Source organism: Myotis lucifugus, unplaced genomic scaffold (genome assembly GCF_000147115.1).
Source record: "Myotis lucifugus unplaced genomic scaffold, Myoluc2.0 scaffold_77, whole genome shotgun sequence".
In the NCBI taxonomy this organism is placed as follows: domain Eukaryota; kingdom Metazoa; phylum Chordata; class Mammalia; order Chiroptera; family Vespertilionidae; genus Myotis; species Myotis lucifugus.
Genome location: NW_005871125.1, coordinates 117,965 through 132,240, shown reverse-complemented (window position 1 = coordinate 132,240; position 14,276 = coordinate 117,965). Strand labels below are relative to the sequence as shown.

The window sequence follows — 14,276 nt, the reverse complement described above, 5'->3', positions numbered from 1 at the left end:
AGTTTCTTTCCTTATTATGCATCTCAAATTACGGTTTCTAGCCATATTGTTTAGCACACTAGTTTTAAAGCCCCTGATGAAGGAATATTGGAGTTTATATTCAAACTATCCGATGATTTTGCAGCCTTCTTAACTACCTTATGATGGGGGCACACAGACTAAAAGAGAATGTGTTTCATGAAACGAAGTAGCTTTTCCTTTTATCACCCAATGCATATAGTTCCTTTGAAGCATTTGAAAAATCCTACCTGATTTATAAGTCTGCTGTGACCTAAAATGCTATTAACAGTACTTTAAGGAAAGTCAAGCTCCCTCTTTTCAAAAACATATCTGCTTTAGTCTCTGAAAGCAAGAGTAACATGCTGCACTTACATTTTCCCGATCAAATTGCATAGTTGAGGCAAGTTCATTTGTGCTTTGTAGCAGAACTCACAGTAGGTGTTCAGATCTAAAAAACCGTTGATTTGTAAATGCAAGGCCAAGGTCAAGCTCACCTTTGTGTGGAGTGTATGCTAATGAGATGCACCGCCTTTACACTTCCGTGATTTGGTTAACCATGGGCCTTGGCCTTATACCCTATTGGTACACGAGGGTGAAACTAACATAGCGGACAGGGTACCAAGTCTTTCGAAGCTCCTCCTTCTTGGAGCGAAGGCGGGAAGGTTTCTCAGTCTGGTTGAGGTATCCAGCCCTCAATCAACAGTGGCTGTGTAGACTGAGTTTTGTTCGTTTGAGGATTGTGTCTTTAGAGCTTAAAAAGGGAAAGAAAGAAAAGAAGGCACGGGTGTTTCTCAAGTCGCCAATATTCAACTCAACCAACAAAAAAACTAAAGTCTTCCATTTTCAAGCGTCAGGCGGGAGGCTACAGGGCAACAGGGCTCTCCTCCAGCCCCGGGTCCGGGGAGGAACTTATTGCTTCTGGGAAGGGTCCCGGGTAGGTCTGTGCTGTGCATTGGATCCCTTTTCGCAGACGAGTCTCTTCGTGGAATTCCCCCTGCGTGCCGAAAGCCGGGCAGGACCTGGTCCGGGCATACTTCTCCGCGCCGTCGGGGTGGCCCACCAGCTCACTCACAGTGCCCAGGGGGAACTCCCGCCACCTCTGCCTCTGCAGCGCGTCCTCCTTGTATTTGATGGAGTACCAGGCCAGAAAAATAAAGATAAAGCCCACGAACTTGAGGCCGGCTGCCAGGCCAAAATAGACAAAGCGAAACGATGTCACATTGTACTCCCAGCAAGAGCCTTGCACTCCGCATTCCTGTTGCCAGAGCATGCAGGTGGTGTCAATAACTGCTCCAAAATAGATCGGGGTGGGAATGTATGCTGGAGGGGCGGAGGGGGAGAAAGGAGAAGAAACATATTTAGCACATCGGATAAAACAGATCCGTGAATCAGCCAAGTGCTCTGTGTGTTCGGAACCCAGGAGAGGGGAGCGGTTTTCTTGTGTTACTTGATTTTGTTAAATGTATGCCACGCCTTACAATATACTTACTATAGAAATGTTTACTGAATTGTTGATACTTTATATCTTCCAGTTTGCAATTCAGTCAGAATGTGCTATTGATTTTTGGGGTCATAAAAATGTCTATTGCTAAAAATGCAATTTGGGAATCCTTTTAAAAATCCGATTTTGTCATTAACTGCTCAAGAGGCTATAGCGGAAGTCTTTATGATCCACTAAAATTCAGTACAGTGAGTTCTTGGGTTTTAGTATTAAATGACAACTTTATAAAGGCACTTGGGGTATAGAAATGACGAAGGCGTAAAATTCATCTCTGAAGCTCAGGAAACATCTGTGATGAGTAGTAGTAACTTCATTTGGGAGCCATTCGTTAATCCCGTAAGAAAGAACGTCTACCCAAGTAGGTAGACACCCGTGCCTTCATCACACGTCCCTCCCCTTGCCGGAATGTGTCCCCATCCCCGACTTGTTCACCGTTCGAAGCCCACCCCTCCTTTAAATTCCTGACCCACTCAGACGCCACTACATCCCACTGCCTTTGTGTATGCCTCCATTTTTCAACTATCACACGGTAGTCACACTGTTTGCACATCTGTTACCCATAAGCTCCCTGATGGTGGGGGCCGTGCCTTTTATTCTTTGCCTCCCGTGGATCCTCAATAAGAGCTGATAGAAGGAAGCAATGGGAGGGTAGGAGCAAGGGGGGAGGGAAGAGAAGACGGAGGGAGGGAGAGAGGACAGGTGGGCTAATAGCCCAGGGGCTGTGGGTGATACATTTTTAAATACCTTGTGTTCATTTAAAAAGGGGTATATTTGCTATAATTAAAATTTAACATTTTTAAATACTTAAACTTTTCATTTTGCTTCGGAATTTGGGGAAATGGAAATTGGCCAAACAGTACTTTTTTAAAAAAAATAATGAATAGAACTTAAGTTAAGGTTGAATTAAATAATAAATGCCTGAAATGTTCTCACTCCTGCTCTTCCACGGTCCATCTGTTAACCCACCTTTACCTCCACATCCAGGTCCAATCACCCCACCTTCAGGGCATCAGAGACAGGCCAGCAAAAAGGGAGGGACTATTTTCTTTTTTCTTTTCCTTTTCAACTACCCCTTTGCTAAATAAATTTCCTTCTTTGAAAATAACTTTAGTTTTCAAAGAAAAGCATAAGGCATACTTCTTAACTATGTCAAAGTATGGCAGAATTTCCTTTAACCAGCATGCTTTGAAAAAATGGTACCTTCAACGTCTTATTGATACCACAAAACAAGCCACTCATTGAATACAACCAGCAAGAGGCCCGTAAGGTTCCCTGGAAAGTGCTCACTCTTGGGCCATCAACCACAACATGGGACAAATGGAAAATTCCAGACAGGATTAAACTGTCAAAGGGTCAGATGATGCCATTTTAAAATGTCTCACCTTTCAAAACTGAAATAACAAATTTGAATCAGAAAAAATTTTTTGTGTTTCTGTGGACAATGATACTGATTACGGGGGGGAAATAACAGCTGTAGAAAATCAGACTTCCACTTAAGAAAGAAAATATGCCTGGTGATGAGGAAGTCAATTAAACATACATTGAAATTGATCAAGGGAATGGACTACTTCACACGCTATTTCCCGTGCATTGTCCCAAGACATCACAGGGTGACGCTGTGTTTGGAAAAATCAGAACAATATTCTTCATGCCCAAGTGAGCTCAGCGACTTCCCACGTCAACACGGCACTAAGGAGCTCCTCCTGGTAATCAGGCAAGGGCAGTCCCTGTATGTCCATTTGGGCATCTTTTTAGAATATTTTCTTTCTTTTCCTCAGAAAACTTGATAGGTACACTCTTTGCCCAATCCAATAAAATTACTGGAATGAAGAAATGGGAATTTTCGCAAACAAAAAGAGTACCACCTTCCATCACTTTCATGCTAAAAAGCCATAAACGGACAAAAACACCAGAATCCTAAGCCCATCATGACCGCTTGGTTCAATATTTCTTACAGTACAAAATTCTCTGGGGAATTTAGCCCACGTTTATGTTCAGAGTGAAAAAGGAGCTGACCTCAAGTTGCTTTGGTTTCGTTTCATCAAATAACAGAACTGGTCAGCTTTTAGTTCAAATCAGAAATTCAGGAACATGTGCCCTTACCACTAACCTGTAACTTCCTCGCTACTACAACATCAACAAATGACTTGGCCTGCCATGTTAAAGGGCAGGGAGAACATGCCACCTGCAAAGAGGAACTAAGAGGCACACGGAAATTGAGGGACATACCAAGCGTTCGCAATAAAACAAATTGCATTCCCAGAGCAAAAGGTCTCTCCTCATCTTCTACGGACCTAAGGTGAAGGGAAAGAAAGAAACATATCAAAATTGTGGCCATGAGAAAATGACTGTCAAATCAAACCTGCTTAGTGCAGGGCCAGGGGCCAGAGAGATGTTTAATGTTCTAGAATTATTAATAATAAGCAAGCAAGACTGCTGATGGCTAAACCAGTGAATAAAGGTGCCCCCAATGAAGACACCCAAGCAATTCCAATGTACTCTAATCGTTTCTATATTAGTACTGATGGACGGGCCACAGGGTCAGGACTGAAGGTACAGAGGTGGCTCTAACTGGGCTTCCCAAATCAGTTCTGTTAAATACAGAAAGCATTTTATCTTAATTACTACACTTATCCTCTCTTTGCCTGCACTTTCCTGCATGGTATGTAGTCTGAAAATTACTCCCGTAATTTCTCAAGGAAAAGTAGAGAGAGAAAAGTTTTACACTATACAGTCAAAAACAGCCTGACTCAGTGGTTGAGTGTTGACCCATGAACCAAGAGGTCACCTGTTCGATTCCCCGGTCTGGGCACATGCCCGGTTTTCGGGCTCAATCCCCAGTAGGGGAGTGCAGGAGACAGCCAATCAATGATTCTTTCTCATCGTTGATGTTTCTATCTCTCTCTCCCTCTCCCTTCCTCTCTGAAATCAATAAAAATATATCTAAATATATATGTGTGTGTGTATTTAACACATACACAGGGAACAAGTCAAAAATTAGAGAAATAATGAATCCTTTCCAACCACCTCATTTTTTCTTCTTTTCCTATAACTTATGCTCCAAATAATTCCCACAGGGCAGGAAGATTTGAATCTAGTGACTTTGTAATTATCAAAGATTAAAGGGCTCCTTTTCTGAAGTTTTGGGTTAGATGCCAACTGGTGACTTGCCATGAACACTATAAATTGGGCAGTCATTATCTGGCTGGCTGAATACCTCTTGCAGGATAAAAGGTCAAAGAATCAGATTATTTAACATCTGTAGAATTAAAGGTCAAAGAATAAGACTACGAATGACTTGTATTATTTATGACGAAGTACCTTCGCCTTTCTATCCCATATACGTGGGTCCTAGGTAGGGAGTGCAAAATCCCCAAGGACCAGGGCACTCATCCATCTTCCCCCAACTTCTTCATTTCCTCAGAGCATTTGCCCAACGCCGCACACGTAGCTGCCACTCCATAGTGCGTGCTGCTGGAGGCACCGAGTGAATAAACCAGCAGGCCTTTGTGTGCTGTCATCTACCCTTCAAGGAAGGAATTGGCCGGGCAGCAGCTAACTCGGCATCTCATGCAGAATATGCAGGCAAGCAGCCCCAGGGCGCTGCCAAGAATGCTGTCTCTGCAGCAGCTTCCCAGCAGGTGCCCAGCAGCAGCGTGGGGAACAGGAGAGCCAGGGAGGAGATGAAAGAAGAGTAAGGACTCGCTCCCTGTCCTGACTCCTTCATGCACCGCAGCCACAGCCCCTAAAGCTGCTGTGGGTGTGTCCTGGCTTCTGCCGGCTGCCCCCTCCTTCCTGTGCCCACCACAGCCTTTAACTGCAAATACCAACCGCTGACTGGAATGCGCTAGTGTCAACATGTTGAATAGGACTTCCGTTAAGGTAACTTCCATATTCTCATAGAAGCAAAGAAGCTTCTACACGATGGCAAAGAAAGCACCGCGTGAACGGAAAAACTACATTTTCCAGTCTGTCCTTTCCTTGCTAAACTCCAGAATGTTATATGATGGTAACAGGAATGGAGTCAGCAGTTAGAGCTGCAGGCCCAGCAGAAGCTGCCAGAGGCCCTGGTGGTGGTAGCTGTCTACAGGCTTGGGGATAATATTGTTTGCTGTAGGCAGGAGCGAGCAGCTTCCCTGCCTCCTCTGGGGCCAGGCTTCTTGCAGCGAACACGGTGGGGGCTTCCAGCTCCCCAAGGAGAACCTTTTAGTGCAGAATCTTCAGGAACCCCAGGCACCCGAAGAAGTTACACTGAACTACAGACATAGAACCGATCCGCCTAAAGAAGGTTCCAGAGAATGCAGTGTCCAACCTTCCCCCCACTTTCTGACATGGCAAAACTCACGTCTCCCAAGTTTGCCGGGCAAACAGCTGCGTGCTTTTCCTGCGCGATCTAATTTTGTTCTCCTCTGTGCGCCCGACCCGGCCCTGGATCATGTCCTCAAGCCACTAACTGGGAGCATGTAACCCAGCTGAGAAGTCGAATGCTGTTCTCACCTGAGCGTCACTATGATGGCTGATGGCTGGGCACATGCTGTGATGAAGGTGACTATGAAAAGAAAAACTAAGAACGGGAAGAGGGTGTTACAGGCCCGCTTGCACTTCCCAGACAGGGCATAGCCGTTCTCGTTGAGATAGGTTTTGACGATAACCACCCGGAGCTGACTGCGCTGCCCCACGGTGGGCGGGGTGATCACTTGCCGGCTTTGGACACAGGCGCATTCCGTGTAATTCCTTATCTGAGGGACAGATAATGAAGTTCAGTTAGTTGTGTGCCAATCAAAAGCAAAATTCAGCATAGGAATGTTAAGACAAAGTTTAGTTCAAATGCTCTCTAATAACTCCAGTGAGAGAGGAAGAGAGAGAGAGAGAGAAACATCGAGGCGAGAGCAATACATGGATTGGCTGCTTCCCATATGCACCCCGACCAGGGATCCAACCAGCAACCTAGGTATGTGCCCTCGCCAGGAATCAAACCTGCAACCTTTTGGTGCATGGGACCAAACGGAGCCACCCAGCCAGGGGGCTCCAGCCAACTGAGCACCCAGCCAGGGCAACTCCAGTGTTTTTAACCCCTGGAGTGCCGGATAGCGTGATCGCGCTCCTCCAGTCTTTCGCCAAAAGTGCCAGGAGCGCTATCAAAGCTTTGAAATGGCGTCCAGGTCTAAGTCTGCTTTTATTAGTGATGATGATACTGCTAAATATGTCAATGTAGTAAAGGTTTCCTTAAGTTTTTGAATATGTAACTTCATTAACTTGCGATTCATAATTTTTTTCCTAAACTGCTGTAAAATCAGCAAAAATGCCTTGGCAATTTTAGCATAGTTCCTAGGATATTGGTTGGCACTCAAGGGGTTAAAAATGCAAAATGTTTACTTGGAAATGTCTTCCTCATTGCTAATAGGGATGCAAAGTGTGCATCCAACGAAACGAAAATCCACTGGTCAAAATTGTTTAAACCTCAACTTTTCTAAGAAGCTTTCTACACTCAACGCTAGGGCTTTCCTATTTTGTGCACCCATTTTTTTTGTCCTAATTAAATGCAGCGTCCATTGCTCTTTAACTCCTGGGCTCTTCAATATGAGACACCCTCAAAATCGGGAACCGAGCCTTGTTTTATTTGCTTGTTTGCTTTTAACTTTATTGTGGACACTGTGCTCACCAGAGAACAGATGAGAGGCCCAGCATTCAACCCAGCATAACCCTGAACTCAGAGTAGGACCTGAAGTAGATACCTGTTATGTAAAAACAGGTCACGCATAAGGACTTCCGTTCCAATCATTGTGCACATTGATAGCATTGGCTGTTTCATTCAGTCAAGGGACTAAAAAAGGTGTTTCAATGAAACAGCCAATTAAGCTTCTTGCCTATTATGTTGCTTTTACTGAATGGAGCTGAGCCAAATTCCCTGCCACGATGACCTCTCAGTCACTTAGAGAGGCAGTCGGAACAGATATGAAGATGGGACGCTCTGTGGCCGTCTGAGCTCAAGGCCTGCTGGCCTCTTTGGAAGAATGAGGGCTGTGCACCAGGAGACTGGCTCACTCCCAGGGAAGGACTTAGCCACCAAAAGAACAGACCTCCTTGTCTCTTTCAACTTGGGGACACGCGGGCGCTCACCAATCATATAATGGGGAGCCAGCAATAGGAATTCTCCATTTATTGCTCTAGTTTAAAACTCAGAAGCCAAATATGACATTCCAGAAATGTGCAGTCAATGGGAGAAGCCCTTATCACCAGCCTCCTACAATCTGTTTTTATGCGAAGAATGAAACCAGGCTCGATAAGGAGCTGAGTAGAATATGAAAACCTTTCCCCACAGCATTACAGCCTATTTATAATTCACAGGGAAGAGAATTCTCAAAATAGCCTATTCTTGAACTGACAGAAATATCTTTACTCTGAGAGCAGGGGGGAAGAAAAAGTCAGAACCAATAATCTATGAAAAATGCCACTGCTCATCTTCACTGACTCTCAGCAGGGGAGGTACATTCCTATTCTCTTCCGTCAGTACCAGTGTGGTCATCTTGACCTTCAAATCCATCACGAGGACCACATGAGAGGCCCAGCACTCAACCTTATCAAGTTTCACTGAGTTGGCACCAAATGCAAAGTAGAAGAGAGCTGATGTGGAAGCAAAGGGCAATCCCCAGACGTGCCAATCATCCCTGGGAAAAAATAATGTATTGCATAATTTTCTTTCCTCTGGATTTGTGTCAGAGGTATTTTGTAGGTTATTTGAAGTTTCTTGAAAAGGGGAGACTGAAGTCATGTGTTTGCCTCTGACTTCTCACACATCCTTATCACAGGATGTCGGATTAACCACAGTACAGGAAGTTGTGACATAGACTCACCCCTGTGCTAAGATTACCACTGTTAACACAGCCAGCCAGACAGGGGTTAAAGTATGTAATTCCATCTGATCCACAGACGGGCTCATACTCATGTGTCTTACAACCACAGTTAACGTTGCAGCTTCCAGTCAGGTTCCTATGAGGCATGGTGAGAGAGGGTCTAAGAGAGAAAAGAAGCAGATTGTGAGCAACATTTACTAAAATAAAACTGACAGGAAAGTGCTTGAGATCAAGTCACTTGTCCATTTCAGAGAAAATAGTCCCATTAAATCAAAGCTGTGGTACTGTGAAGTGGCCACTCTTGACCATTATTTTTATAACTTTAAAACAAAACATAAAGGAAAATGTTACAATTTTCTGGGACCACAGATTCAATACTTTTGTATCAAATTATCCATCCTGCCTCAATTCTACCCTCCACCTTGGTGCTATGCACCTGTTCTCAACATCTGGGCTCGGCAGTTCTAACCTTAGGCGCTTCATTCTATGTCAACAAATCCGCTCAATTCCTTTAACTGTAAAATGGAGGAATTACTTCTTGGGGCCAAATCAATAACATCATTACGATTGCATAAACATGGAATCCATCAATCACAGTTGTCAACACAGGTTCCTTTGGCCAAAAACTTTCATTGTTCTAGAATAAATTATCGAAGAAAGCCATGGGACTTTAGAAAATCAAAAGGAAGTGATTTTTCTTCAAAGGTCAGGAATCACATCACTAGTCTGATTCAAATGGTCTGAGAAGAAGGATGAAACAGGCCCTTCCTCAGGGAATGCCCAGATGTAGGCTGAGTCAAATGTGGTAGGTTTTGTTTTCTCAGGAGACCATGATGTCTGAGTCAAATACCGTAATTCAATACATAAAGCTCGAATAAAATCAATTCAGGCAACCAATGCAAAAGGGAGAATAAGGCAAGTAAGGATACAGGGCCGTGGAGAGAAGTGTAAGGAAATGGCTATGGAAGAGCAGAAGCAGCAGGTCCCATGGGAGACCCAGAAGAATGAAAGGGTCTGTAGTGTTCACACCCAGTGGCCTCGCTCCTTTGCTTTTGTGGCCACCACGTGTAGGTGCCATGGAGGACATACGCTCTCCAAAGCCACATGCAGATCCTTCATTCATCTCTCCCTCTACTCCTCATCCACATACTCAACAGACATTTGGGAATGCCTGCTCTACGCTATAGTCATTATCTTTAATGACTCGGCCAGTAGCATCGCCCAGCCCACCCATATGTATTAATCTCTCAACATGAAGATTTGTTGTTCCAAGGCTTTTCTCCCGTGGCCTCTTTCATACTTTGATAACCGAGCCTTAAAATTTTAATGGGACAAATTCATAGCAGTGTTTAAACCTGATCAAGAAAGCCTTCGAAAAGGCAAAAGTCAAATAAACCCTGTTCTTCATTAATGTCACTTCACTGAAGAAATTTTACCACACAACGTTGATAATTATTATGTTCACAAACTCTTAGGATCATACAATTTTAAAATTTACATTTAAAATGTGGTTTTAAAAGTGTGATTTTTTTTTAGACCTCCACAGGGACAAATTTTCTTCCCCTCCCGGGGGGGGGGGGGAGGGGGCATTTTTGTTTGTCACAACTAAGGGGATGCTATTGGCATCTAGTGGGTAGAGGCCGGGATGCTATTAAATATTCCACAATATATAGAGCAGCCCCTCCCCCACGACGAAGAATTAACTGGCCCAAATCTCAATAGTGCTAAGGCTGGGAAACCCTGTTCGAGACCCACTACCACACGCTACAGGTGATAAAACAGAGGTCCAGAGAAGCCAAGTGACACCCTATTAAGCCAAGTAGTCCTATGTCAACTGGTATCACGTGCAAAGTATTCTATTCTGCATTACTATTGTCTTCACTGGTTCCTCAATAACTTAACCGCAAGCGTGACCAAATAAAACAGCTTGTATACGCCAGCACGCTTAGTCACTAAAAATGACAGGCTTCAAAGCCATGCATTGTGGTTATTATTATTATTATTGTTACTTAGATGTTACAAGGAATTGCTTCTTAGCAGCGTGCATTGTATTCATTTAGGACAGCCACAGACTCCAAACACCTCTCCTTTGTGGGCAGGCCCACTCAGAAGAAGGAAATGTGACGATACTATCAACAGATGTTCAAAACACACTGGCGACAGGAAGGCGACCAGAGGCACAGTCCTGTGTCACCCTTGCATGTGCTTGATTTTCTCACAAGATCATGTTGTCTGATACAAGTAAATGACACCATATGAAACGCCTTAAGAAAATCAAAAAGGAAGACAAATTTAAATAGCAATAAAGAGAAGTGGGCATTCCTGAAAAAGTCACGAGAGGAAAAGGCCATACTGGCACAGAAAGGCAAAGATGCCAACACAGTTAATCCACTTTATATTGTGCTGGTTTTTAAAAAAAAATCACTTTTAATAATCACAATTTCTTGTTTGATCATCTCTCACTCTCCAGAAAACGGACTGCATTATAATTATGGTGCAAGTGGTTAACCCTGAGTAACATTAAGCAACCTCTCCTTAGCCCAGGGGTGGGCAAACTTTTTGACTCGAGGGCCACGATGGGTTCTTAAACTGGACCGGAGGGCCGGAACAAAAGCATGGATGGAGTGTTTGTGTGAACTAATATAAATTCAAAGTAAACATCATTACATAAAAGGGTACGGTCTTTTTTTTTTTTAGTTTTATTCACTTCAAACGGGCTGGATCCGGCCTGTGGGCCGTAGTTTGCCCACGGCTGCCTTAGCCTGAAGTGAACCCATCACGGGGTCGTAAAATGCACCAGGGCTGCAGCATGCTGCACTTACCCTTGTGCAAAGGGACTGCACATCACCTTCCCAATAGGTGAACGCACTTCTGACGAGTCAGCCTTCCAAACAAAAGGCTCGTGTTCACTCAGAGTCCATGTGAGTATCAATTCCAAGCGAGGAACCAGGCCTCACTAATAAATGCCTTATAACTAACTGCATGGTTCAAGCTGCAAGCTTGAGAGTCATATGTGCTGTCTTACTATAAAAATTCAAAGCATTAAAGAACTAGAGAGAGGGCACAGGTCTCTGAAATTAGCCAGTACAGCTTTTTTAAAGAATAGGAAACTATGACAGGTGTAATGACATGCCCCACAATCGCCGAGGTTCAAGAAAGACAGCCATGGGGAGATAACCAAACAGGAAACCAGACCAAGCTTGCTACCCAACCTTATTAAATTAATCACTTAAGGATCAATGTTTATTTAATGTCGTATACAATAATGAAACAGGTTGTGGTTTAATGTGAGTAGAAACCTTTGCCATAAGCCCATCACAGCTGGGTATGTACAGCTCTCAAATCACTCTCTCACAAACTCACACTGTGTCGCTTAATGTCACCCCAAGACCTGAAGAACACTGCTAACCAGGTTTTTCTCTGTTGATTACAATTAAAGGAGACGGGTACCAGAACCCGTGGATTTAGGTAATTCAGATGTTTGTTTACATCAAGTTCTTACTAGTTTCAGCATCATTATGGGTAACATCCCTGAGCAGAGATCGATGCTAGACAGCAGAACCTTTCCTTTATATAATCCTCAAAATCAAATCTGCAAACATTTGTTTAAGATATTTGAATGCTGCAAACTAGAAATTGAGGGTGGGAGAAAGAGAAATGGACTTTTTTATTTTCTACCCTCTGAGGTACAGTATTTTAATTTTCAACCATATGTGTTTTACTTTAATCATGCCTATAACCAGGTATGATTCATATTATCACCAATTTTATACATGAGGAAACCAACACTCAACAATATTAGGTAAATTCCTACAAGGCCACACAGTTAAAAAATGATGACACTAGCACTTGCCTTTGAAAATAATACAACTTTTGACAAAGAAGTTTGAAGGGAGAGGAGAGAGAAATTCAAGGGGTTTATTCTTAGGATTTCTGTTTACTCAAAAATGCAGAATCCTGGGTTGTCCCATCAGAAAAACAAGATTAGGGTAAGATAAAACCAATTAAAAAAAATTTTTAATGGAAAACCATCATGGGCATAAGAAAGGAAGCTGACTAGAGCCAAGGAAATGGATTGCTCAGCAAAGATGAGGGCCTGCTAAGATCGGGACTCATACATTTGTAATGGAGCCAATCAGAACAATTATGTAATTTTTGCAGTGGCGCTGGGAGTCGGGATTCGGTTGATTCAGGATTGGCAGGAGAGATGCGGGGTTAAGCAAGGGCTTTAAAAGGCTTGAGGTGACTTGCAGCGTAAAAGCAAGTAAGACATTGAGCCAGTCTGCTTCCCATTCCTTCTGCAGATGCAATAAAAGTAAGATTAAAAGGAATAAACTAGCAAAGGGAAATGGGAAGAGTGGCAGCAAGCTTCATGGAAAGAGCGCGTGAACAGGCGTGAAATAAGCAGATGCCTCCTTGGAGAGGAGCCAGCCTGCCCCTTGAACCTCCACGAGGCTCCAAGCTCAAAGTCAGCTGACGGGACAGGGGGCAAAGGGAGCGTGTAGCTGAAAACAATGGGGCTCACTGGAGATCTGAGGGAGAAAAAGACTATCACTGGTGCTACCGTTTTCCTCTATTCACCCACCTCCATCCCTAGTTGAGAACCCCGAAATTCACCAGAAAGCCCTTCTCTAAAGAACTTGAAAGAAATCTTTAAACTAAGCTTCTATTCTCGATGTGAACAACTCAGAATAAAATGTTTTCAGTCTTGTATCAGAGGGAGCCAGGGACCATAACCATCACAATCATGATGACATAAAATGGCTCTTCCAAGATACTTACCCTGCTGTGTAAGGGATGTTTATGCCTCCGAGGTTAATGCTTTCACATCCCACAATGAACAGAGTTGAAAAGCACAGTAAAGACACTCCACTGCAGATCATTGCTAGTTTTGCAGATTCTCTTGCACCAAGTTTCAATTTTTTGATAATGTAGCCTCCCAGGACAATGCCAACCCCAGCGCTAGGGACAATAATAACACCTGGAGAGAAGGGAAGGACAAGATTAATTTGAAGTAATTAATGCTATTGTTTTCTTTTATCACCATTTACCGCCGCCCCCCCAATACCCTTCTCCACCTTCACCCCCCCTAACCCTTGCGATCTATTTGTTTTCTAAATACTTTTTCTATTTACTTATTAGTACTAAGGTAAAGAACAAACATACTGTAATCAAAATTGGCAGTTATAATAACAGTCAACGGGGATACAGCATAGAGAATATAGTCAATAATATTATAATAACTATATCAGGTGGGTACTAGATTTTTGGGGTGATCACTTCATAAGTTATATAAAGGTCTAATCACTATGTTGTACACCTGACAAGAACATAATATTGTATGTCAACTGTTATTATTTTAAAAGAAAAATTACTTTAAAAATACTGTAATTAATAAATCTAAGTGTGTGATTTTATAGTATAATTTATTTTCAATACATGCAAACCAACAAAAGATTCCTTTTCAGAATATTAAAAAACTTTTATAAAGCAATAAAATAAAAACATGCAATCCATAAGAAAAGTAAGAAAATTTCTTCACTAAAGAGGAAATCCGGGTTCTCAATAAACACATGCAGATACTCAGCCTCATTAGTAAGAGGGAAATACAAGTTTAAATTGCCTGAGGTATTCCTCCCCCCAATCACACCGGTAACAATTTCAAAGGCTGACTCCCACAAGCTGGCAAAGACACGGAGCAATGGGCATTCTCCGGTGGGATGCAAACTCTGACACCAACTTAGAGAAACAGCTTGGCCTTCATCTGGTCGAGTTGAGGATATGCATACCCTTTGACAAGCAATTCCATTCCTAGATCTATACCCTGAGCAAACCGACACACACGGGGACCGAAAGAAGTGTACACGAGATCTGAAGAAACGTACTAGCCAAAAACTGGAAATAAACCAAGTGTCCATTGA

At 43.1% G+C, this 14,276-nt stretch overlaps 1 protein-coding gene across 3 annotated transcripts in view; it reads right to left on the bottom strand.

Annotated features, from left to right (window-relative positions):
- Positions 1-720: 720 nt before the first annotated feature.
- Positions 721-14,276, bottom strand: part of SLCO5A1 (solute carrier organic anion transporter family member 5A1) — a 91,455-nt gene continuing 77,899 nt past the window's right edge. For 2 of the 3 annotated variants that reach the window (XM_014457451.2, XM_023755496.1), the window contains 5 exons: positions 13,138-13,336; positions 8,356-8,515; positions 5,999-6,240; positions 3,731-3,795; positions 721-1,320 (listed from right to left, as the gene is read on the bottom strand). In XM_014457451.2, coding sequence (XP_014312937.1) covers positions 863-1,320; positions 3,731-3,795; positions 5,999-6,240; positions 8,356-8,515; positions 13,138-13,336 — 1,124 coding nt within the window. In that variant the 3' untranslated portion in view covers positions 721-862. The remainder of the gene's footprint in view (positions 1,321-3,730; positions 3,796-5,998; positions 6,241-8,355; positions 8,516-13,137; positions 13,337-14,276) is intronic. The other variant, XM_023755497.1, reaches the window with a different exon arrangement.